This window comes from Anticarsia gemmatalis, chromosome Z (assembly GCF_050436995.1).
Source record: "Anticarsia gemmatalis isolate Benzon Research Colony breed Stoneville strain chromosome Z, ilAntGemm2 primary, whole genome shotgun sequence".
Classification (NCBI taxonomy): domain Eukaryota; kingdom Metazoa; phylum Arthropoda; class Insecta; order Lepidoptera; family Erebidae; genus Anticarsia; species Anticarsia gemmatalis.
The window spans coordinates 16,445,311-16,469,790 of NC_134776.1; the positions used below are offsets into that span (position 1 = coordinate 16,445,311).

A 24,480-nucleotide genomic window follows, 5' to 3' on the forward strand; every position below is an offset into this window, starting at 1 on the left:
ACGTGTTTCTTCACTATCGCCGCTCCCCATGTCGCCGTCGCAACCGATGTCGTGTCACTGTCTTCCAGTTTTAATACCAAAACCTGCATAGATATAAAATCATCAAACTCACAATTCATATAACACTATATGCCATGATAAGTGTTGAAGTATAAATAAATAAATAATAAATATTATTGGACAACTCACACACGGTCATTTGATTCCAAACTAAGCAGAGCTTGTACTATGGTAACCAAATAACTGATAAACATACTTATATACTTCTAAATATATACTTATATAGATAAATTGACAACCAGGCTCAGAACAAATACTCGTGCTCATCACACAAAGATTTGTCCCGGGTAGGATTCGAACCCACCACACGCGGCGCTACGGTTGTTGCGGCGAGGTGACCGCTTAAACCACTGCGCCAAACGTGCAGTTAAATGCAGGTTTTCAATTGTTTTCTATTACTGTTTATCGACTGACCCTCTACGCACTCCATCTTTTGCTAATAAAACAAGGGAAGGTTATGAACCGAACAACATATTACTTTTACAAGAAGTTTGGGGTCTGTTCCTAGAACTCGATAGTGTATTGTTACGTCATCGGTTATTACGTCATCATACATAACAGAAGGTGATATTCTAAATCAATTTATTATTAACTTGCTACTCTCATATTCGCACAGGAAGAGTTTCTTACAACGTACATATGGTTCCGTATTACCAAGCTATATTTTAAGCCTAGATTTTTTTGTATGAACCAATATTTCTTATGAGCTCCGTAGTCAATTGGTTTCATAAAACCAGTACCTCTTTGATATACTTATACTTTGAATTCAATTTCTTAATAGGTATAGAACATTATTTTTTGTACTAATGGGTAAAGGCCTACTATGTAAAACAGAAACACTAGCTGACGTCCGTGATTCCGCTCGCATTTAATTATGGAAAAACAGAACTTGATATTTAAAACTTTCACACGGGTAACAGCTTTTCTTGTTGACAGACAGACATACTTTCGCGTTTGCAATTATAGTATAGGTATTAAGTAGTCTTAAGTTGAAAGTATGAGCAGACACCAGAGCCATAGGAGCAAAGTTATACAGGTTATGCACCTAACTCTAAAAAACGATTATGATATCGAAATTCACTTTAGCAGAATCACGAACAGGCGATTGCATACAAATGAATGCATGAATGCAAATCAAAGAGATGACCAGGAAATATAAATAAACATGAGTTAAAAGATTTTTAAGTTATTTCTATAAAATACATTAATATTAATTTGTGCAATTTCTTTATATATTGATTTAGTAAGTATTGTAATACGTAACTGTCGCTAAAAGAGAAATAAAAATGACGAAACGTGCATATTATAATAAAATTAATCTTTCCTCACTTAATCCTGTAAATTCGCATGATTTTGGTAGCGACATGTTGACTGATACTATCTGACGTCTCGATAATTTAATTAACAATTTTTTATTTTAAACGTAAAATATTTTTAACATTGGCATGATAATAACTTATATAATAGCTTAGGACAGAAAGTCCTTTAAGCAGAGACTAAATAGATTAATCGACTTGGTATTACTTCTCACAACTTTTTGCGACAGAGAAGTCTGAGCTGCGAGACTTGAGGTTTTTTACAGGATGTTTTTGATGACATAGTATATACCTATTCGACATAAAAGACATCTACACGGTTCGGGTACGTACTATACACCAGAACCGAGATGTAACGAAGGTCGTCCGGTTTTCATTTTTGCATATTTTATTAGGCACCTAATATAATGATATTGTACCTAATATATAGGTCATAATAGCACAGAGCATCGCACGATCACTGTTCGCTATACGCTCTGTAAGCGTGACCTATTTGCGAACAACATCCGCAATAAACTACAAAACGAAAATACATTGACTTTTCAATCTATAACGGCTTGAGAAAATTATTTCCTTTCAATTTTAATACACGAACTCGAATAGATCGTTATAACAATATACTTGTATTAGTTTAAAACTATAACAAGGATATTGTTGTAATCCTTTTTAGGTACATTGACGCACAGAGGAGTATATATTTAAATATCGCACAAATGAAACAATAGTTCTATAACTCATAATACAACTTTTATCAGAATCGACAGATAACTTGTTTATAACTCCTCATTATGGGTACAAACAAAATAAATGTTCTTAGTGTTTCATAAATGAAATAGAAGAGACTATTTTGTTACTAATAAAAAAAAATGGTATGGTTCTAGTGTTAAGTCTAGTTGAAATTTTGTCGATGTATTTTGATTAATTTTAAGTTTACACTTTTGTATTATTAGTGCGATATGTAAAAATTAATGATGGAGTGCAACGTAGTCGATAATAAAATATTCCGGCAGCCTAGCGCCTTTTTCCGATAGGCCTATACTCAGCAACGAGTAGAATTGGAACTACGAATCATAAATAAAGTCACTCATCAGTGAATTTTTGGATGCTAATTTGATCAACGACTATTACAAAGTTTTGAAGACCTTGTCATAATTACCAGTTTTAGACACTTTAGGATCGTTCTGTGTCATATGAAAATAGTAATGGGTCAACTGCTAATCAGTTGACCCATTACTATTTTCATCTATTTTCAAATACAACCTTCGCGATTGTTGTGCTGCTGACATTTAGTTCGAGGTTGATTCAATTGGTAAAATTAAAACTTACTTACGTTAGGGAATGGCTGGTTTACTCTTATCAAATGAAAATTACTTCAAATAAGTATTTTTTCTAGTTAGAATAGTAGTAGTAGGTCGACTAACAAAAACTTATCGGAAATAATTATTTGTTACGCAATCGAAAAAAGTATCTACGTAAGTTTGTAGTTAGAAGTATATAAGTTATTTGGTTACCATAGTACAATCTCTGAGTTGTTAAATGCTATTTGTTATTTATTTATTTAATAACCTAATCTTATTCTCTTATCCGACTGACCTACTAATTAGAATTCCGTTTTTGTTCTGGAAGTGTCCTTATTAAAATATCTCTATACTTTAAATATTTAAGGTCATCGCTACACATGTATTCGTAGTACTGCATCATTAGTTTCACGCCTCACGGGATAATTCAACAGATCTCATATTTGGATATTAATTATTACATTTGACCTGGATTGTGTGAGCCCTTAATGAAGGTATTGTCTTTAGTATTTATGCCTGACTTCGGCCATCAAGTGTGTAGTGGATTTGATGTACATTTGGAGTCATTCATAGTCAAAGTCATGTACCTAAATTAATATTTACAATATCTATGTTGTAATGGAGCCCCTCCGTGGCGCAGTGGTTTAGGTCACCACGTCGCTACCATTGCATTGGGAGGTCGTTTCGATTACCACACGGGACAATTATTTGCGCGATCCACAAATAATTGTGTCGGATCTGGTTGTACTTCGTGTCCGTTGTTTGTATGTTTGTAAAAGTCCCCGCGACACAAGGGCAATTCCTAGTGCGGAAGTTGTCTTTTTTAAAACTCTAATTACATATTAGTATTGACTACCTCAGTGATGCATTCGGTTGTGTATCCGATATGACCCGGGCTTGATTCCCAGGTCGGACATTGCTCTTTTCTTTTTTAAATTCGATTATTTCTTTTTTCAATATATATATGCCCGGATTTCGTTTAACGTGATTTACGTGACCGGTACATGGCAATGAGTTCTTTCCTTATTACATGGGACTAATATTATCAGTGGCGAAACGCGAGTGTGTTTCATACACCTCTGCCTGCAGCTTCATAACAGCGTAATGTCGTGTACATATTTAACTTAAAGTAAATATTGATAAGGTAGGTATGTATGTATGTATCGATCAGCTGCATAATTCAATAATCTCGGCTACAAGATCAAGTAAACAGTAAGTCAACTCTATTTTGGGATGTTACTGTATTGTAGGATGTTTAAATTGTAGCAGAAGTAAGATTGCACTCATGATTCACGCAGCTGATGCAGCAGGTAGCAGGGATACCTTGGCAATATCCTGGAGAAGGAACAGGCTACAAGCCATAAGTGAGGTTTTCTTGCAAGATTCTAGAATCTTTATAATTAGTATACGTGTAACAGAATACCGAAAGGAGCTATTTTTTGTTATTTGCTATGTCTTTCCTAATTGGACATAGATGAATCAATACATCCCCATTTCTTAAAGCTATTTGTTCTAAATGACGTTTCCCGTAAATGTCGGTCAATGATTTATGGTTCATAAACAGTTGAAGTGCTACTTGTACGTTGTACTTTTAAGGATGACCTCCTTTTGATTCTACGTAGAAAAGTACTTATTTGAGTAAATGGTGTGTTTCAGAGAAAAATCATTTATTTTAATTTAAAAAGAGCGTGCACATTCCCCCGACAAAACCCCTCTCAAGGTTAGTAACATTATACGTTGGCCATATGTACAATTAATTTGCAACCCTACCTTCCGTTTTATTGTAAAGGGGAATGGTAAAGAGCTAACAACAGCAGTACCCATTTATTTAAACAGGCTAACCCATTGCGTGCAGTCGTGAGTCCAGAGGGAAGAAAATTCCTTCCACGTTCAACGTTGAAAATTATTTTCAATGACCGTACTAATGAAGACATTAATCCAACTTAGTGATTACTTAAACTGGGTAACAATCTAACCAAATATAGAATAGAGCTGTAAACACACAGTTTCCGTGTACCAAATGGGCTGTTTTTGTTGAATGTCAATCGTCATATAGCCTTGCCCAACAGTCTTTCCAACTACGAATTGTAACGGTGAAAGGCGGTTGTTGGTGGGGATCGAGTGCCTGCGCGGACGCCGTTCAGTCGAACGCGAACACTCGACCAGGCTGTATACTCATCGCCTTTTGCCTGACAATTCTCGAAACGAAGTGCATTTTTTTTAATCGCCCGCCAACGTTTGAATTAGGATCTGAGTGCATGTGATTGTGAAGTCATGAAATGGTGATGTTCCTAAAAGACGATTGCAATATGTTTTTGTGTGTTTGTATTGTTATTTGGAGCGCTCTTTCGCCGGCTCTGGCCCAAGGTGAGTGAACAATGCAGTTGCTTTAATAAAGCGAAAAACCGCGGACTGATATAAGATAGCGTTGATTTATATTGGCATACGAGCTTTTGCGAAACTTTCAACTTTAACCGCACTTGTGTGATCACTACAAATTGAATCGTCGCCGTCGTTTCGTTGGATATTGATATTACAAGGTTTCGTTTAGTTGACCAGTTGATGTGGTCACGGATTTCGTCAGTTATGATTCACTGGACAAAGCATTTATGCGATACGCATGCGCGAATCTTACGTCGTATTGTTCTGCTACAAACAGACACTTGACAGGCTTTTTGTGGTTAGAAACAATGCAACGTACAGCTGTAGCGCAGTTAAAGTGTCATAAAGTTGATACAACACAAGGGTTGTATCAATTATACGGCAGTAAAATGTTGATTAAAGATGTGGAAAATTGGTGAAACTTCGAAGACAGTTAACAATCTATTAAAGAGAAACGTGCATGTTTGTTTAGAGAATCTCTGGTACGATTAGTGGGGAACTTTCACTATCGAATACATTATAATGACGAGATCGTTATTGCCTACAATTATTACAAATTGGAGTGAAAATAAACATTCATCCATACAAACGTTTATTATGCAAACTTCGTGAGTCTTAAAAATATTTAAGAAACGATTGGAGCATGTTCCCATTGTTAATACACTTTCGCTGTTATATGAACTATATTTCAAACTGTTATAATCGAGAGTTATATATTACATAGTGGTCTTTGCTTATGAAAAACCGTAAAAAACGTTAATAATTATGAAAATACATTGACCTGGTTCTCATGTCTCACCCTCTCTCATAATTATAATTAAAAATGCAATAGTTGGACTAAAGAATAGTGTCAAAGAACAGTATTTGTCATTTTATGTGTTATAATAAAACCACGAATATTTGAACAAATAGGTAAGTCCTATAAAATAACGATAACAGAAATTCGAAAAATATAAAATTAGACTTTTATTCTTGTAATCTGAGTTACATTAACCCCATATACAAAAAAAAATACCCGCTACTATAAGCTTAGTTCCTAAACACCATAGAAAATCCCACAATTATTACACGAACATATTAATATAGTACTATCAATTAAACTATAATTTCGGAACAGCTACTAAGATGACGTAAACTGAATAGGTACTGGCTAATTAGTTGGCAGTCTATTGTCTTCTGATGATTACGATAATTTGTCGCGAATTACGTAGAAATGATTTGAAGCGTGGTGAATGCCCGTGGTTCTGTATAAAGGCAGTTTTATAACACTTTTACTTTGTTGTTGTTGTTTGTCGTATGGTTAGTGGTCAACCTAGCGTCAAAGTTGTTCAAGCCGCCCGAGAGGCCTTTGACGTGGCTTAACTACTGTTATCTTAGTAGACAACAACCGGGACCGACTTTTAACGTGCCCTCCGAAGCAAGGAGACGCCCAGTTCAAATACCACTATGCGGTCACCCATCTATGGAATGACCGCGGCAATGGTTGCTTAACCCGCAGATCGTTTACCGACCGGTGAGCGCAACTGCCTATGGGCGCCTCAACTCGCCACTTTTACTTTAATAGTTATCATGCAGCGTGGTCCGGTCAACAGAGCGTTTAGAGAAAAAACTCTTGTATTATGAGCTTCATTGGTTTATGTACAGTTTTTGCTGTTAGAACTTGTTTGAATAATTGCTACTTAATAATAGTATACTGTGTATTTTACTGTATAACTTCTGCCTGCGACTTCGTCTGCATTGAAAATTTCTCTCCATAAAATATATCCTCCGTTGAACCAGTTAATGTGCCGGTGTGCCTCATAAAAATACAATTCGTTTTGCGTAAATCTATCATCACAAACTTTAGCATTCATAGTGTTACTAATAAATAAAATAAAAATAGTTTCTTAATTGTAACAGTATAAGTATGACATTCGATATTTTAGAAGGCCAGCAATTGCTGCATATAGGTGCCTACATATTTGGATCAAACATAACATTCATTTTTCTACCGTGTTACTAAAACGCGGGGGCAACTGTCAATAAAATACTCTCATAAAAATGTACGTCTGTCATGCATATCCCTAATAAATATTACTATTTTCCATTTCACTTTTTATTACGAAGAAATACTTTCAAAATAATTTTCTATGAATAAAAATGTAGTATAAAGTCGCTACATATCTATACTAATATTATAAATGCAAAAGTTTGTATGTTCTTTCACTTAATCACAACAAAACTAGCCAACGGATATTGATGAACCATAACTTTTCAACTCTCGCGTTGCATGTTTAATGTATAATAGAATACGGGAATTAACGCGAACACGCATTTAACCTTAAAATGCCTAACGTTTCGGCGCAGGTTGTCCTCACGGTTCGCAGGATTTTGATGAAATTTGTCATTCATATAGTTTATAACATACGATAAGTTTTACCCGGGAAATAATTTCACGCGGGCGAAGTCACAGACAGGAACTAGTAGTAGTATAAAATAACAACGAGTGGCCACTTTTACCTTCGATACGGCGGCAAATTACCCATGTACGTATTGCGGTACGACCGTATGTCGTAATGTTATCTTTGTACATACATCGGTAACGAAACACAGTCGTACTGACGGTCTTCGTAAGCGATTATTGGTGTACTGACAATTTTAGAACCAAATCAGTAGGAAATTATTGCAAAGAAAACTTACTTTTAGGATTTGAATTATTAAGGCTATGTTCCGATAGTTATAAGGTTTAGAAAACATTTTTATTAGAAGAAGACAATGTTTTATGCAATCGTAACTCGATTCTAAATTGTTTAGACTTTGACTAAATAATTGTTAAATGAGAATAACAGTCCAATCATTTATTTTATAAGTCAGGTTCTTTTTATCCGGTTGATATTACTATCTAAGTACCACGCTAGTACGCTCGAGTAAGTCCAAAAAAATTACCTTACTGGTCAAGGGGCTTCTCCCGAAAGAGGGAGAGGCTTTGAGTCCACCACGTTAGCCTAGTGTGGTGCTTTAACCATATGGGGTTTCAAAAGTTTATATACTTACTACTATAACGTCGGACGGATATCGCGTCGTACAGTAAGCTACATTTGCTTCCCAAAACAAGTGATACAAATAAGAAAATTGAAGATTTCTATAATCTTGAATACAAATACAAATATTCCTAAAACACATCTTCATAAACGACAGTTTAACTTAATATTTCTCTAAGTTTATCTATTTAAAGTGCACTTGTACAATTGTAGTTTGTCCTCGATCGTTGGGCAACAAAAACTCTTTCTATTCAGTCATGCTGGTGTACACAAAAACTTGGATTGCAAAACGTATCTGAACTAGTCCATAAAAATAGTCTGTTCTAAGTTATACTCTGAGTGAGTGAATGTTGTCACAGGTGCATTTTGAACATGCTCCTACAGTCCTGTTTTAAGGAAAGTTTTAATACTGATTTAAGTAGAGTATTTCTTTTTCTCCTGTGGTCAAGACGACCGAGCGATTGACATGATTTTACGACTGTATATAATTAAAAACTTATGAGACTGATTTTGAATGTACAGTCTGAAACGCGTTGGCACTAAAGTCCGACCACCCATTTTGGGAATCAATGCACCAAAAAGTGCTTAACTAACTCATTTTTTTATTGGCTGGCAATTGTAACAAACCATATGCATCTCCTTGGATAAATATATGACAGTCATGGAAAGAAATTCATTAAAAATATTTGTAGGTATTGCATTTGACTTCCGTGAGTAGGAGTAGTCGACAAGTTCATTAATTTCAATAAGCAGTCAAATGGAATTAACAATTTTAGATATGTTATTTCTTATAGTGTCTTAGTTATATTAGGGAGTGTATTCAGTACTTGACAATAGACCAGTAGTAATTGTCTCGCCACAGAATACCAGATTTCCTCGAAACTCGAAACCCACCTGCATCTCTCTCGTAATATTGTATTTGAATTTATAATAATTCCATGTCCTAGTTACACTAACATGAAAATGTACTGTAACGTTATTCGTAGAATAGTTTCATGCAATCCGATTTTCACTAATAATTACATTTAATCCTATTCAATAACTAAATACGTTGAAAGCATTTCTAAATTAAACTGTTCATATGTCCGAATATCCGATATGCGTGTGATTTCGAAAATTTATTTAATGGAACTTTATAATGATTGATATTGATGCGGATATTTTAGTTAATGCTTTTGAAAAATAATGCTATGGAATAAAATGATGGATAAAATATGGAAAATAAAATATTACTAGGAACAAATCCTAAACCCATATAGTTTAGTAATAGTTTACCAATTACCATAGCACTTTGTGATTTAAATTCGTTGTCTTACACTAACATGTGCTTTCTAGGACAGATTTAGAACCAGCCACTCTTAGGTACTTAAAATCGTTAGTTATTCTGACTTAAAACAAAAAATAGACTCAAGCGAACATCTCGGATTATAAAGTATTTTCGAAAATAAAGTTACATTGTACAATACGTAAAATTGCCAATGAATTATTATAACCTAGGAGTCTATGTACTGCTGTACAGACATATAATGAGGTAATTATTCGCGCGGAACTTGTTTTGACATCAAAACGGCCGCAATAATTAATTATTGCAGTACGAAAATGTGGTCGTTTTGTTGTCAAAACAAAACATTGATTTAAATGAGAAGATCGGATTATTGTATTTAAATTCATACGCAAAATCATGCCGATTTTCCATAAGGGAGCAGAGACCAAAGAATGCCTCTTGCTACGTTCCCTACAAACTTTCTGACCGCCGGATACCACCTGACGTTTTTGCAAAACATCACCGATTTAATCTGTCTAGTGTCTAGTATCTTTCATAAGCGTCCCCTTGCGGCGTAAAATTATTATATTTATGCCAAATTATTTTCATTTTTATGGTTAGTAATAGTTTTAATAGAATAAAATTATTGATGTTAATACAAACTGTCTATAACGATTAAATAATATTTGTAATTTCGTTACTCGATTCGTGATTTTGAGAAGTACTTAATGAATTTTTTTATGCCTGTTTGTGATCACATTTATGGCTGCTGCACAACAACTTAAATTCACTCAGACTAGGAACCTCATCTTAATGAAACATTTGATTCTGCGTATTACGAGTATAGTATTCCTACCCCAAAATCTTATCTTGACTCTCAACCTCAAGAAAAACTTCCTCGCGTATATAAAAACGAAGAGTTCAGATATTCATTTAAAAACCAAATCTCTTCTCTTGCAAAACAACGAACGTTCGACATAATATTCCAGGAAAAGTAAAATTTTATTCCACATTTGCACAATTTAAACGATATTCAGCGTTCATGAAACGTATATTTGCAAAAGTACGACATACATCGTAACACTAAATGCAGTTTAGTGAACACCTGTTGTCCTCGAAGTCCCCTTTCCAAACTTTCATTCCGCGTGAGCGCTCAAGGCCAGCGGTTGACGTGTGTACTATACAGCTCTTTGTATTCAATTTGCGGCTACCACTCAATGTACCTAGAATATATACGTTTTGATTACTGGGTTAACTACTCGTACTCCTTTCAACAATATTTCTAAAGGAACGAAATGAAAATTACTTGTACAATTTTGCATTGAAATAGTAAGTTTTGTTTTTGCCATCTTACCTGTGATCTGAAGTTAATAAAGTGGAGGAAAATTCTTTGACGTTTAATAAATAAAAACCCGGTACAAAAATAGTAAAAAATATTTAGGCGAGCTATCTGAAAACACGAAACTGCGACACAAGCCGTAACGAAAACAATAAACAATTTTGTAGCACCGGTACACCACAAATTGCCGATCACGTTAGAGAATCGTACACGCTATATACAGAATGTTCAGCCTCCCGTTATAATGCCATAGTCGGCATTTACACACCCACGACTTAGTGACGAATAACGCTTCCGAATTTCTATACAATTTTGTTGTTTTCGAAAAATACAGACCACAGTCCTATTACTGGCGTATTTTTGGTAATGTAATGACAACATTGTATGAAATATCTCTATGAAAATTTAATAATTGGCGTGTATTTAGAAAGAGAATCTGGGTCGTGGGTAGGAAAAATCTACAACGAAAGCACTATAACTCTCTGCGTCTATTTTAGAAATCTTTCGCGGTACAGAAATAGGTATATTTAAAGTTCTCAAATATTGAATTTGAAACGATATCTGAAATCTAAGAACATTTACTAGGCAACTCGTCTCACATAAATGGAACAAACATACTCGTACTTGAACGAAATTTCGTCAGCGCATTCGGCGCCATGCTCAACGTACGTTCACATCTTAGCACTTACTTCGTCGTCGTCACCTTGCTTGGTTCAAATCCAGATCCAAATATGATGTGATCAACACGAGCATCTTTTATGCATCTAGATGTAAATTTAACTATGTCTATGTTTGTAGATACTAAAAAATAAAATGGTGATAGACACTTTTCTAGTTACCAAAAATAGCTTTCAATCTCAAGAAAAAAAAAACAATAATAGCTTTACATTTTACAATTGCAAATCCACTTATAAAATTTTATAACACCCACTTAACTTTACTTAGCGTAAAGAGGCCAGGCTTTGCACGCAATCATAATATTCACATCGGCCATCAATCAAAGAGCTCACATTATATTAGATCGATCTACAAATAGCTCGGGACTCCAGACTCGTAAAACGCGGCCGAGTTCACTGTGACTCAGAACAATTGCAAGGAGATCAACTTTGATGTGAAGCTTTTGTTTACAACAATTTATTTGTGTTAACATCTAAGTGGGACATTTACAAAGATTTAAAAATCTCGAGCAAATTGGATATATGTGTTAGACGCCGTTTATTTCGTTTATCTGTGCTAGTTGCTAGAATGTTACTATTGAATCATCATTCGTCATAGTAACTAAAGCTAGTTAAGACTAAAGCTCTTTATGAGAAGAATGAACCAGATACTTTCGCGTGCATATTGCGCGATAAATAAGTTGGTCGCAACGTCACTCTACTCTTATTCCAGCTGTTGTCATGAGTAATGAAAGATGTATATAGAATCAAATTGTATTACATGTTGATCTTACTTTCTTCCTTGTCGTATGGTTACTAGTCAACCTGGTTTCAAAGTATTCAAAGCCGCCCAAAAGCCTTTGACGTGTCTTAACGACTGTTACCTTACGTGCCCTCCTAAGGACATATGGATGACCTGCATATTTAAACTACACGATATTTGTTATATTCCGGGATTTATCTTTATGTAATAAACGGTACAAGTGATTGCTTCGAAGATTGGCCTATATATGACAGCGCTATGCGCTGGCGCCAGCAAGGAGCGAGCGAAGACATCTTCAAGCACTTTTCCTATTTCCGCTTTATTTGTATGGATATCCTGAGAAGCGCTGCAGCACGCTTCTCAACAATCAGATCAGACGCTCAGTGGTAATGATAAATTCTTATATAAAAATATATTTACATGGGAAATATACTTTGTAAATAATATTCAAAAATGTTATGGAAAAATATACATAAAAGCTATAAAATTTTATGTTAATTAAATAATTCTGTCACTATCACCAGAATAATAAATTAAATTTAGTTCGGCATAGTGCTACTCCTATCAAACTTGAAACACTATTGATCGAATACATGAGGTACTGTAAAATTTAAAATAGAGATACTTACCACTTTTTATTTTGTGCTCCGGGATATTTTTACTTAATATATTTTTTATTAATTTCGTATACTATTTGAAGAGTATTTACAATCATGAAGTTTCATACTAATTCATACTTAGGACACTGCAGACATATATATGACCAGTTTGCAGCGGAAAAACTACAGGAAATCATAAAAGGGCCGTAGTTGCCGGTAGGACCTAGTTCTAAATGCAACTCATTGTTACAAAACTAGTTGTTACTATATAACGATATCATTGTCTATACATATACATTTGAGGCGCCCACAGCCAGTTGCGCTCACCGGTCGGTAAACGATCTGTGGGTGAAGCAACCGTTGGCGCGGTCATTCCATAGATGGGTGACCGCATAGTGGTATTTGAACTGGGCGTCTCCGTGCTTCGGAGGGCACGTAAAAAGTCGGTCCCGGTTGTTGTCGATATAGATAACAGTCGTTAAGCCATGTCAAAGGCCTTCGGGCGGCTTGAACAACTTTGACACTAGGTTGACCACTAACCATACGATAAGAAGAAGATTGTCTATACATGTGACAGTTCAGGATATAACATATTATTATGCCACATCCGTGTCTTTTCATGGAATTTGTTCCACGATTAACACGCAATAATGAATTAATATATTTTTAAATACATATGTTTCTGTATTTTCTTGATATATGTAGTGTGTAGTGCAATGTTTTAGATAGTCCCCAAAGTGATTAGATTTTTTACAGTTAAAAATATTTGGAAGCGAATGCCATTAGTAATGTTCATTAATAAACATCAGTATTTGCGAGAAAATTGACAAACAAAGAAAATAAATTCCTCTTCAAAATAGACACGTAATAATTCTTGATTAATTGAAAACGGATTTTAAAATTTATATAAAAAGCTAGCATATTACGTAAAATCGCATCACTATTCTTTTTGCTCACAAACGAGGAAATATCCGTGCAAAATAATCATTGAAACGGTCTAGACTCGGATCATAACGGTTACATAATCTGATTAATGCAATCGGAACTTTGTTACAATGTGACATTTTCTAAAATGTCAGTTAAAACTAATCTCTTTTGTACGCCAGTACGAGCAATATCAATTTGTGACGACACAGTATCAAAATCCATACTATCCATACTTCCATACTAATATTATAAATGTGAAAGTAACTCTGTCTGTCTGTCTGTCTGTTACTCAATCACGCTTAAACTATTGAACCAATTTGCATGAAATTTGGTATGGAGATATTTTGATATCCGACAAAGGACATACACTACTTTATACCCCGGGAAAATGACGCGTTCCCATGGTAAAATTCGGGTGGCAGACGAAGTCGCGGGTTTAAGCTAGTATTAAATAAAAAGAGCCTGTAAAATGTTATGTCTGAGCTAGCCACTCACTACTATTCGACAACAATATAACAATTCGGAGAAACGATCTCGTGTGCGACTGTCGGCGAACCGATACCAACAGTTTTTGAATAAAAACAGGATGTGTTGCGTTTGTCAAAGGAACTGTTATTTTATTTCTGCAAGCCAAAGGCAACGCATTCGAAAGTTTCATATTTTCATGTGTCTGTACCATTTTTTACGTCAAGTGATTACATCGCTTGCTATTGATAGTAGAAATAGAAGTAATAGTATAATAAAAAAATAAAGTGATTTTCCTGTATTCGGATACGTGGTCTCTACGTTTAGTTGACAAAAATTTTTAAACTTACATTTCAATCTCACACTCATAAGCTCTTTGTATCAACAGTAACCAAAATAAAAAAATGTAAATTGGACCCGATAATCTAGTATTTAATTAAACAAGCCAATCGTAGAAATCAAACAGTCAGTTATTATCGCAATTCCAAATGATACAAATTATCTCTTCACTCTATTGGGACCAGAACACGTGGAATTCTGTAATATCAACCCACTCTCATGAGACCAACGCAGTTTTAAAAACATCGGAGCAATATTAAAGTTTAATATTATGTGAAGTTTAATTTCTATCTTCCTTTGCCATGAGACACAATTTTCTCTAATGGGAAATATCATTTCCTCTTTATGGCGTATAACGTATCAACAAAGGCGTAATATGACGTTAAAATTTAACTTTGATATTTTTCTCTATAAAATTAATTATTAAAAGAGAAACACATAGGAAATATGCTTTTTGACGCAATTATAAATAGAACCTTTATATTAAACTTTCTTGTTGACTTCTCGTCGGTTATTTTAGCGAATGAAATATTTTTCGCGAAACTAAACTTCATAAAAATAGCAACTGGTTGAGAAAGAAATATGACGTTATTTTCAGTGTTTCGTTAGTTATTTTCGTTATATAAAGTTACTCGCTCATTCAACTTTTCGATGTTTTGGAAATTCTGGTTGCACCCAAGAAGCAATGGCAGGAAACGCAAGACTTGCATAGATAAAACATTTTTTTCTGATATTTATAACTACGTGCGTTCACGAGGATCTCTGCTGCAATGAAGCACAAAATAACTTCCAAGCAAACGACTTAAGGTATTCAGTGCGGAAATATTGCGACTAGTATACCTATAAACTATCATTGTTTTGACAGCAAGTGTCCACCCACCACTCAGACAGTTAAGCTACAATTTTTACGACATTGCATTGACAAGTGCCAATTGCACCTAAGTCTTGCTTCACTTGATTGTGTGCTATTTTCTACAACGCAATAGGTTTTCTATAACTTTATGTCTGGTGAACCTGATAGTGTACCAATATCCATACTAATATTATAAATGCGAAAGTAAGTCTGTCTGTCTGTCTGTCTGTTACACAATCACGCCTAAACTACTGAACCAATTTGCATAAAATTTGGTATAGAGATATTTTGATACCCGAGAAACGACATAGGCTACTTTTTACCCCGGGAAAATGACGCATTTCCATGGGAAAATTCAGGTGGCAGACGAAGTCGCGGGTAAAAGCTAGTGTTAAATACTCTCAAGTCTTGCTCGACTTCGGTCTTATATAGCAAGAGCAGAATAACAATAAATAGGGGACAGCCTATAGCCTGCCGTTCATGTTACCAATCTCCGGGCGGCTACTGAGAGTATGACTACGGAAATTTGAGAAACCCAATGTTTCAAAGCATGACCTAAACCTCGCCACATAGAAGGTAGAGTTTTGTCTTCAAGATGTAACTTTACGTCATGGACTTTTGTGCAACAAAATGCAATTTTCACAATAACGGGAACACTTAAAGTAAAAACAAAATAAGGTCGCTTTACTCTTCTCGTAATTATTAAATTTATAAGTTAAAAGAAACTGTTAAAAAAATCTTTAAAACTAAAGTACAAAGTAAAACTAATCACAGTTTATAGGACTTTTATTAGTAGGTATGTACGAAGGTTTGATTTATCCAGAATACAGTATCAGAAATAACCGCTACGTCTATTTTTTATTACATAAAGTTGAAGATACTGTAGCGGATACAATGGCAACAAGGCAACACAGTTCTATCAATACATCCTTGCAGTCATCATATTTGTGGAGAGGTTTCCCTTTGTTTGGCATCACTGCGGTCTCGTTAGTTGCAAGCCTGCAGGTCATTGAAAGCCTTTCATACCAAAAATAAGAATAAAAATTCAAGTTCAAAACTCTAGTTCAGCAGTGATTTATTTGTTCTATAAAAAAATGTGTTTGTTGTTGTCTGGTATTTGTTTATACTACTTGTTATAATCGGGAAGCTTTAGCTTAAAAGTAAAAGAAAAACGGATTTTCACGTACAATTACGTAGGTAACCGAGAGAGCGTTTTTTGCACAATTAGATCACTAAAATACAGACTCATTAATAATGTTTTTTAGTTGTGGCAGTAGGTTTAAATCTTATCGCTTATTTACCAAATTATTAGAACTCTTAGAATGAAAACTGCCGTCCAAAAGTTCTAACTATTTTTAAAGGAGTTAGCCACAAGATTATGTGCTCGAAAAGCCCCGTGACTAGCCGTGCGATGATAATGGCTTAACCAGTATTGTCCTTTCTAAAGCATTTTCAAAGAACACGCTTCGAAATCTTTCAGTCAAGTTCCTAGTGCCGTCGAAGTTATGTGCACTTTAGAATCTAACGTCACGTGCTTAAACGATGAAGAGAAACTTGCGTACCTGAGAGTTCGTCAAATAGTTCAATATTGTGTAAAGGCATCTTATTTGTGTAGAAATCGTACCTCAATAATGTAATGCACTTTCAGAGAACTTTAGGGGAACGCTCGTGCAGAAACTGGTGAAGGAATGGGTAAGCGATCCAAGTTCCGCCGTCAGACAACATTATTGCGGTGTCTATAGCGCTATCCCTTTCCCACGGTAGAATTTGGAACGCTCAAAAGTATTTCTATCGATACGATACACGTCAAAGTAACAAAGACAGCATGATACTTAGGAGTTGTTTAAAGTTGAGAGACGTTAGTGGGTTTTAAAGTTGTGCTTGTAAAAGCGATTACAGTTCTACAAGACACGGCTTAAAAAAATAAAGTATTTATAGACAAATAGATGTAATAATAAACAAATATTATTATTCATTACCTACTGTTGTCTCATTTCTAATATTAAATTAGGAATAATAAGACATGGCATTCAAATTACACATTGTTTGGTTTCAAAATGTCATGGCAATCTATTTGTTGGTGATGACTTCAGCTGTTTAAGAGCTTTAATATTACTATAACCTTTTATTCGTGTTCACTTGCTTGCATTGTATAATTTTTGCAATGGTCCGTTATGACCAGTTGACAAGGCAGTAAATGATTTGTTATATTACCAACTCTTGGTTCTGAGATTCCATTCACTGAGGTCTCATTGCTTCAGATTGCCCTTAAAAAGTAGGAAGTGAATTAAAAGCAGAAAGGGGTTTCCATTACCGATAGTTAGATCCTCTTTATATTTCTTAATTTGGTTGCATCGATTTTCCAAAGCTGATTTACTTAGACTATACTTACCTACTTAGAATAAAACAATCTTGCACAAAAGGCAATAAACTTAATTAATAATATTTGAAAAACAGCGACTTGCACAATATTGACACTGCGTTAACAACAAACTCGGACTCACAATAGGTACCTACATAAAAACGAATGCAAAATATATTTCATGTCAGTCTCATGTTAGTTTTAGGCATTCGGCGGTTCGAGTCCGTTGACAATGCAATAAAACTTGGAGTAGTTGCTGTCACGATACTGTTCAATGAAAAACGGGTTTCACTTTGTCCTGTTGATCGGTAACGTGCCTATAACGTGACAAGGGTAGGCAAACAAAATAAACTGATACTATCAATATTGTGAAAATTGACTACTGTGCACTAAAATATTATAAATACACGATATTTCTCAAATACAAATGGCTTTGTTTGCAAGTTGCTGTGATAAACTACTAAAGCAACAATAGACGAAGCAACGATTTATGCAACTGTATTTCGGGCTTTGTGGTGCTGAACTCCCGCACCAGAAATAGTCTTGTGCTAAGTCACAGACAACTAAAGGCTATTTTCCATCCCCTATCTATCTACTGTTAGTAAGCAGCTAAAGGCAAGCATTATCTGTCATTTAAGCCTAATTCGCTTCCTACAGCCTTTTCATTGCAACCTCCAAAATCAGTAAACTTGATAGATGAATTTGATTAATCTAAGATAGCAGTCTATCTGTAATCTTTGGCAGAGTATTGAAAATGGGTATTAAAGTGTAGGAATCAAAACACCATAATATATACGGCATTATGGGACCATGATAGCGGATGGCGAAAAAATAAACTATGGCGTAAATAAAATAGGTTTAGAAAGTCCTGTGGAATTTATTTGCAATAAGCTAGAAGTAGATCACATTTGCACGTTAGCAAAGGCACTTGTAACCTAGTGTCCGTACTTCCCGGATGCTAACAACGAGATGAACTTCAATGCGCCTTGCTACTTCCTTTCGTATTTTCTCGCAGTTTATTTTATTTGTATAAAACAATATATTTATTTGCCTTCAAAATAAAACGTCCGAAAATAAAACTCCAAGATAGTCAACGTTTCCAATTCTTGAAAGGGCTATTGGCAAAAATGTGTTTCGCAATTTTCTAAATTATTAAGTATCGATTGCCGCGCATACTGTAATTATACTTTTTTTTTGTTAGCCCTCTATGTGTCCCACTGCTGGGCAAAGGCCTCCCCTCTTTCCTTCCAAACCTGTCTATCCTCCGCCATGCTCCGCCACGATGGACCCGCAAATTATACTTATACTAACAATTTTTACCAATTTAAGTTTCTCCGCCAAAATCCTCACCCAGAAGACGGTCCCGAGATTCTTTCACACATTTGCTTTCATTGTACTGACGTATCCCTATCCTGACGTTAATTGACTCCAAAAACATTAGGAATGATGTGTTTTATCCATAACTACGTGTCAATTAATTTCCTCGAATCTTACACGTGCTATCAATGTTTGTTTTGTCTGTAGACTTAAGATTCATAGATTTGTCCTAAAAATACTCAGTAAGTAGAAAGTTCCTAATAATATAATACCTCTCATTATTATTAACTATTTTAATGAGCACCAAAATAGAATATCCAATCATCCTTCTAAGAATAACAATGTACAACTGAAGATTTTTGTTTCGAAGAAAATTATCAGCACAAATTTTAACACACGGCACCTGGATATCTCAAAACTTCGATTAACACCTACTGCAAAGATTGGTTAAACTATGGACTCGAAAAACTTATAAACTTTAACTGTTAAAATGATGAGAAAGATATTGAAATAAGTTTCATAATTAAACAGTGCATACATTTATAACCATATATGTCCAAGGCAAATATCTCCTCTTTGTTCTGCCAAACCCCTCAATATTGCGAGAGTACTTGCTACCGTGCACCTGCAATACCTCAAATAATTTTACGTTAAATAATATTACACGAACTGTACATTGAATACTGCACATAATATTCAGTTGATATGATATTCTCTCTTCATTTCTGCTATCAAAGAAGCTCTCTGCTACGGTAGATGCCATAGAAAGCGGTTTGCAACGCTCGCGCTGAATGCTCCTGATCCGCTTACAGTCTTCAATGACGCTAGTGCAACTAGAACTATCTACCAGCATCTCGATGCTTTGAATATTTCCATAAAAGCATTTATCAATTAATTTTTCATTTGATACCCAAACCGAGACCTCGAAAACGTCTTAAATGTAATGGGTATGAAAGAAATCGATCTTTTAGTTCTGTGTTTGAAAAGTATTTTAATTTGAAAGTGCTCTTAAGTATATAAATGCAGTAGCGCGATTGTCTACAGTCAGTACTGCCGAGTATCGAATATTTGACATTTAATTTGTACTACCAAAATAGTTCCTACGACACCCGATAGAAGCGCTGATCATATTTTCAAATAAAATTTCTCGATAGCTAGCCGGTTGTCGATAGTCGATGTGGTAGAGAATCGAGCTGCAGTACATTGAATATAGATTGTATTGTACATTGAATAGTTAGTCTACTGTCGATAGCACTAGTTATCTCTAACGCATTTGTATGTTACATAAAACGTCGATTTTTCTAATTGGGGACCTGTCATTGGCAAACATTTTGTTTGTTTAGTCTAGGGTTTAGAATTGTCAGATATAGATTAAAGCTTTGGTAGCACGTAGGTGCAAGAAAAATAAAGTATTGTTTGGAACAAATGATGGAAAAAAGTAAAACTGCACATTTTGTTAGCACGAATAATGTGGACTTTAGGCAGCAATCTTAAAGAAATCAAATCAAATCCTTTATTGCTTACTAAGTTATATAAACAAAATGTAACAGTACGTTGTAGATCCGTTGGAATTAGAAAAATTAAGTAAAAATAGCTTTCCAGTAATGTTATTTAAAAAAAAAGGTTTAGGTAATGACGTAACAAACGACATTTTCCGCCTTCAAACTTAACCAACAAATGCAACAGGTGGAATAATCCCGGCTTCAAAAGAATAATAAGTCTTAAGCCTGTTACCTCCAAATTGACCACAAAACCAGTTTCAACTCGAATGCAAAGTTCTAATCAAAATCAAACTTTGCAAAGAAAAAATACTTATCATGTGTGGTTAAAAAACGTGTTTTAAAAACATGTTTTGCATATTGCAATTATACGCTTCGGCAATCCTCGGCCTTATTCGGCAACGTGTCGGCTGTTATTTTGCACATGACTGCACGATATTGATACACTGTTACTTTTAACCTATATTAACTTGTCAATAGGCTTTGAGTTTTCTTCAGTTACCCCCGATTTCTGAAGTACATTTAGCGGTAGTTTATCTATTAAATAGGAGTTAAACATATCAAAAAACTGCTATTGAATAGATGAACTAACGCTGAATGTACTCAGAAACCGGGTGTTAGTGTTTAATGACTCTAAAACCGACTTATAATACAGAAATATTCTAAAGTTCACGAACCTTACCATCAAATTGATTTCTACTATAATTATACAGTTCACAGCGTAAGAGAATCTTTGTTAACATGTTTACATATGTCAATACATTGTAAAAAGTAACCTGCGCGAGAGTTTTCTCCCCCTCGTTTTCCGAACAGCGGCGAAAATTGCCGATCTTAGCACTTTCAATCTAACCACTATTCACATCACACAAGCTATTAGAAAAATAACAAAACAATACATAATCATTATAATTTCGTTTTCATATAACACAATGGTACAAAAAGTTCGATTGAGTGCGAGAATTGCGTGCAACCGCAGATTACTTTCACTTATCCTTAGTACGTGTCTATGTGTGAATCTGTGTGAGACCGTTCTTATGTATGATTTGTTTGTGTGTGTGAGCGATATACCGGTCGTAAGGCCAGGAACACACAATCACGGCGCGAGCTCGTGATCAAACTGACCGAATAACTTAAAGGCTTTCGATCTAAGTTCTTAGGTAGGGGACACATGTCGTGATTCTCGGATTGCTTTTTCATTTTCTTTTCCTGCTTCGACTTATTCATATGTTGTGATCTAAAGCTTATATTAAGTGCCCTAATTTGTCGTTGTCGGATAAATACTTGATACAAAAGCCATTGTCAATGCAAAAACAAATTATTTCCATTACATAACATTTATAGTGCTTCAAAGGCATGGTTTGCTATGCACAAAAAATGCAATGAACGAGTTGGTATAAAAACAATGATCAGCCGTGCGGAATCGAAGGCAGAACCTTGTATGTTCATTTTATTCACAAAAACAAGCACTGTGGTATAGTCACGGGTATTCTACACTTAATGGCCACAGAACACACACAATAGGTAATTAATATGCAAGTAAATGATTCAAGTTGATTTAAATTCAAAAAAGCAAACAGCAAACTCTAGACTTTAGTTTTTGAGTTCCGTTCTTTAAGTTTATAATCTTAATACATTTATAGAAATATCTAGACAACAGTTTATTATATAATTCTATATTAAATTTAATATAATGTGTATATTATGCTAAAATAAAAATACGGCTACGTAATAAGTTAAATGCAAAGTTGTGACGTCATAAACTTAAAACTTTCCCGTCGATATTTTTATATCATCTACGAGGAGTGAAGGCAGGCTCAGTCAATTTTATACTACGATAAATGGAAATTGGAGAAAAAATTACACTGTAAAGGAGTGAGCAAATGGAACTTCTGCCATTGGTATTTTTTTCAATTGGCAACACTAATATAAAAGGTTTTAGTTAGCAGTTAGCACTATCGCCTTTTAAGTCATATTGAAAGGTATAATTAAACTTTTGATTTGTAAGCATATTTAAGGGATGCCAGTATTTTTTTTTCTTGAATAAGCTGATGAGAACAAGAACAAGTAAGAGTTATAGGAATATTAGGAATACATACTTATTTATGGCTAAAGAGAGTAATAGATTTGAGAATAACCTAATAGGAACGGTAAAAAATATGCGGAACCGAGATACATTTTTCAAATTTGCCACTCGCGATATGCATGTATTGCATGATTTTGTAAAATTGCAACAGAAGTCAATGCTATTATGCACGTTTTTATTTTTGTTTGTCGTTGCTCCGGTCACAAGCCTCAAAGTCGTCCGTAAGAAATGAAGTCATACCATATTTTGGATCGCTTATTACTATTTTGCTATCTAGTACGACTAACAATTTTGATACTAGATACTCGGAAAAAATTTAATGTGATTTTATTATATTATTTTAACTGGCCTTCGTAGTACATAGCTTTGTTAGTTTTAATGACAGAAATATATAGTTGTCATTAGGTATTGGCTCAGAAATCAAACAAATATTCCCTTTAGCGGCAGACGTACCTACTCGGGCACATTTGAAATCTATGACTCAGAGCCTTGGCCCTAGTCATCGGCGTCCGGACCCTACACCCAAAACAGTTTCGTTTCCGACATTAGTCCTACAATACAACACATCGCAATATCTATAAGGCAGACATGATAAGACAATAACATACCTACATATAAGGAGTAAAACATTACGAAGCGATTTTTCAAATAACTTCATTTGAAGAATAAGTTTGAACTTTTAAACAGACATGCAATATTTGTTAGGAAACAGTCAGTGAGTTGGTAATAATTCGAGTACCGTAGCTCAATTCTCTACCACTATCGACTACTGACAACTGGCTTGCTATAGATAAATTTTGTATGAAAATCTGATCAGCGCCTCTAACGGGCGAAATAAGAACTATTTCGGCAGTAGATTTAAATGTCAAACTTTCGATACTCGACAGAATCGAATGTGGAGAATCGTGTTACTGTTATCTGCTGAAGAAAATATCATTCTTAAGTAAAACTAGCCTCCACGGATCAATCAAGTTGCGGTCAAGTTGTGTTTGATGTGGCCAAGCCTGAAATAGCCGTGCCACTTCAAGGCTCGGTTTGTGTTTATTTACACAGATTCAAAGGGAAGTGGGCCTAGCAAGACCGCCTGGACTATCACTATTTTCTTACCATGCAGATAGATGATCATCACTAATGATGATAATATGGTGATTTCGATTATTATTTTAAGGTAAATCGATCTTTGTTTAAAACTTGATATCAAAATACATTTTTCTAAGTATATCCACTTATAAACGATCCTTAATGAATGGCTAGAAACAAAGATGAAATAATTTGGAAAACCAGGGAATAAGCTCTTGCTCAACAATTTAATAGAAAACCAGGTTTAAAAAAGAAAAAAACGATTACATTGAGAGTTCGCAATTAAGCTACATATTGTCCCTTGCAAACAAGACTAATAAAAAAGTGGTATTCTATCGGTATCCAGTACATGCATTTATACAGTCGTATTCCGGTCGACAATGCATCATGATGAAGCTACCGGATTCCTTTCAATTTACTTAGCTACATGCAGCGAATGCAACGAAGTTATATATTGCCAATATGTACGTAGGTGAAGCTCATTGAAATTGTATCTACTCGTATGTTAGTTTGGTACGCAAATCTTTGACGAAATTTAAATTATTAGTAGCTTGAAAGATTAAAAGAACATGTTTTTCAAACCCCTTATTATAGTTAAAAAATCACATTTAAATAATGAAGATTATTGAGATTTTCGGCAGTTTTAGTCAGCTTTATATTATTATTTAAACTTACTTTAAACTTAAACATTTCTTTAGAAATACAACTTGAAATCACGAACTCCTAATACGCAAAATCTTTTGTATGTTTATATTTGTTTCTTAAAGACTACGAATCTGCAAACAGCTGGTATAGCAATGACACTAGTCGACCTTAACAATTACGTCATAAGTCATACGCTCATAATTCCTTCAAAAT

The 24,480-nt window shown here is 34.7% G+C and overlaps 1 protein-coding gene across 2 annotated transcripts in view; it reads left to right on the top strand.

Moving 5' to 3' along the window:
* Positions 1-4,798: 4,798 nt before the first annotated feature.
* The window catches only part of fw (CUB and Sushi multiple domains furrowed), a 112,271-nt gene continuing 92,589 nt past the window's right edge, over positions 4,799-24,480 (top strand). For both annotated transcript variants that reach the window (XM_076134589.1, XM_076134590.1), the window contains exon 1: positions 4,799-5,041. In XM_076134589.1, coding sequence (XP_075990704.1) covers positions 4,954-5,041 — 88 coding nt within the window. In that variant the 5' untranslated portion in view covers positions 4,799-4,953. The remainder of the gene's footprint in view (positions 5,042-24,480) is intronic.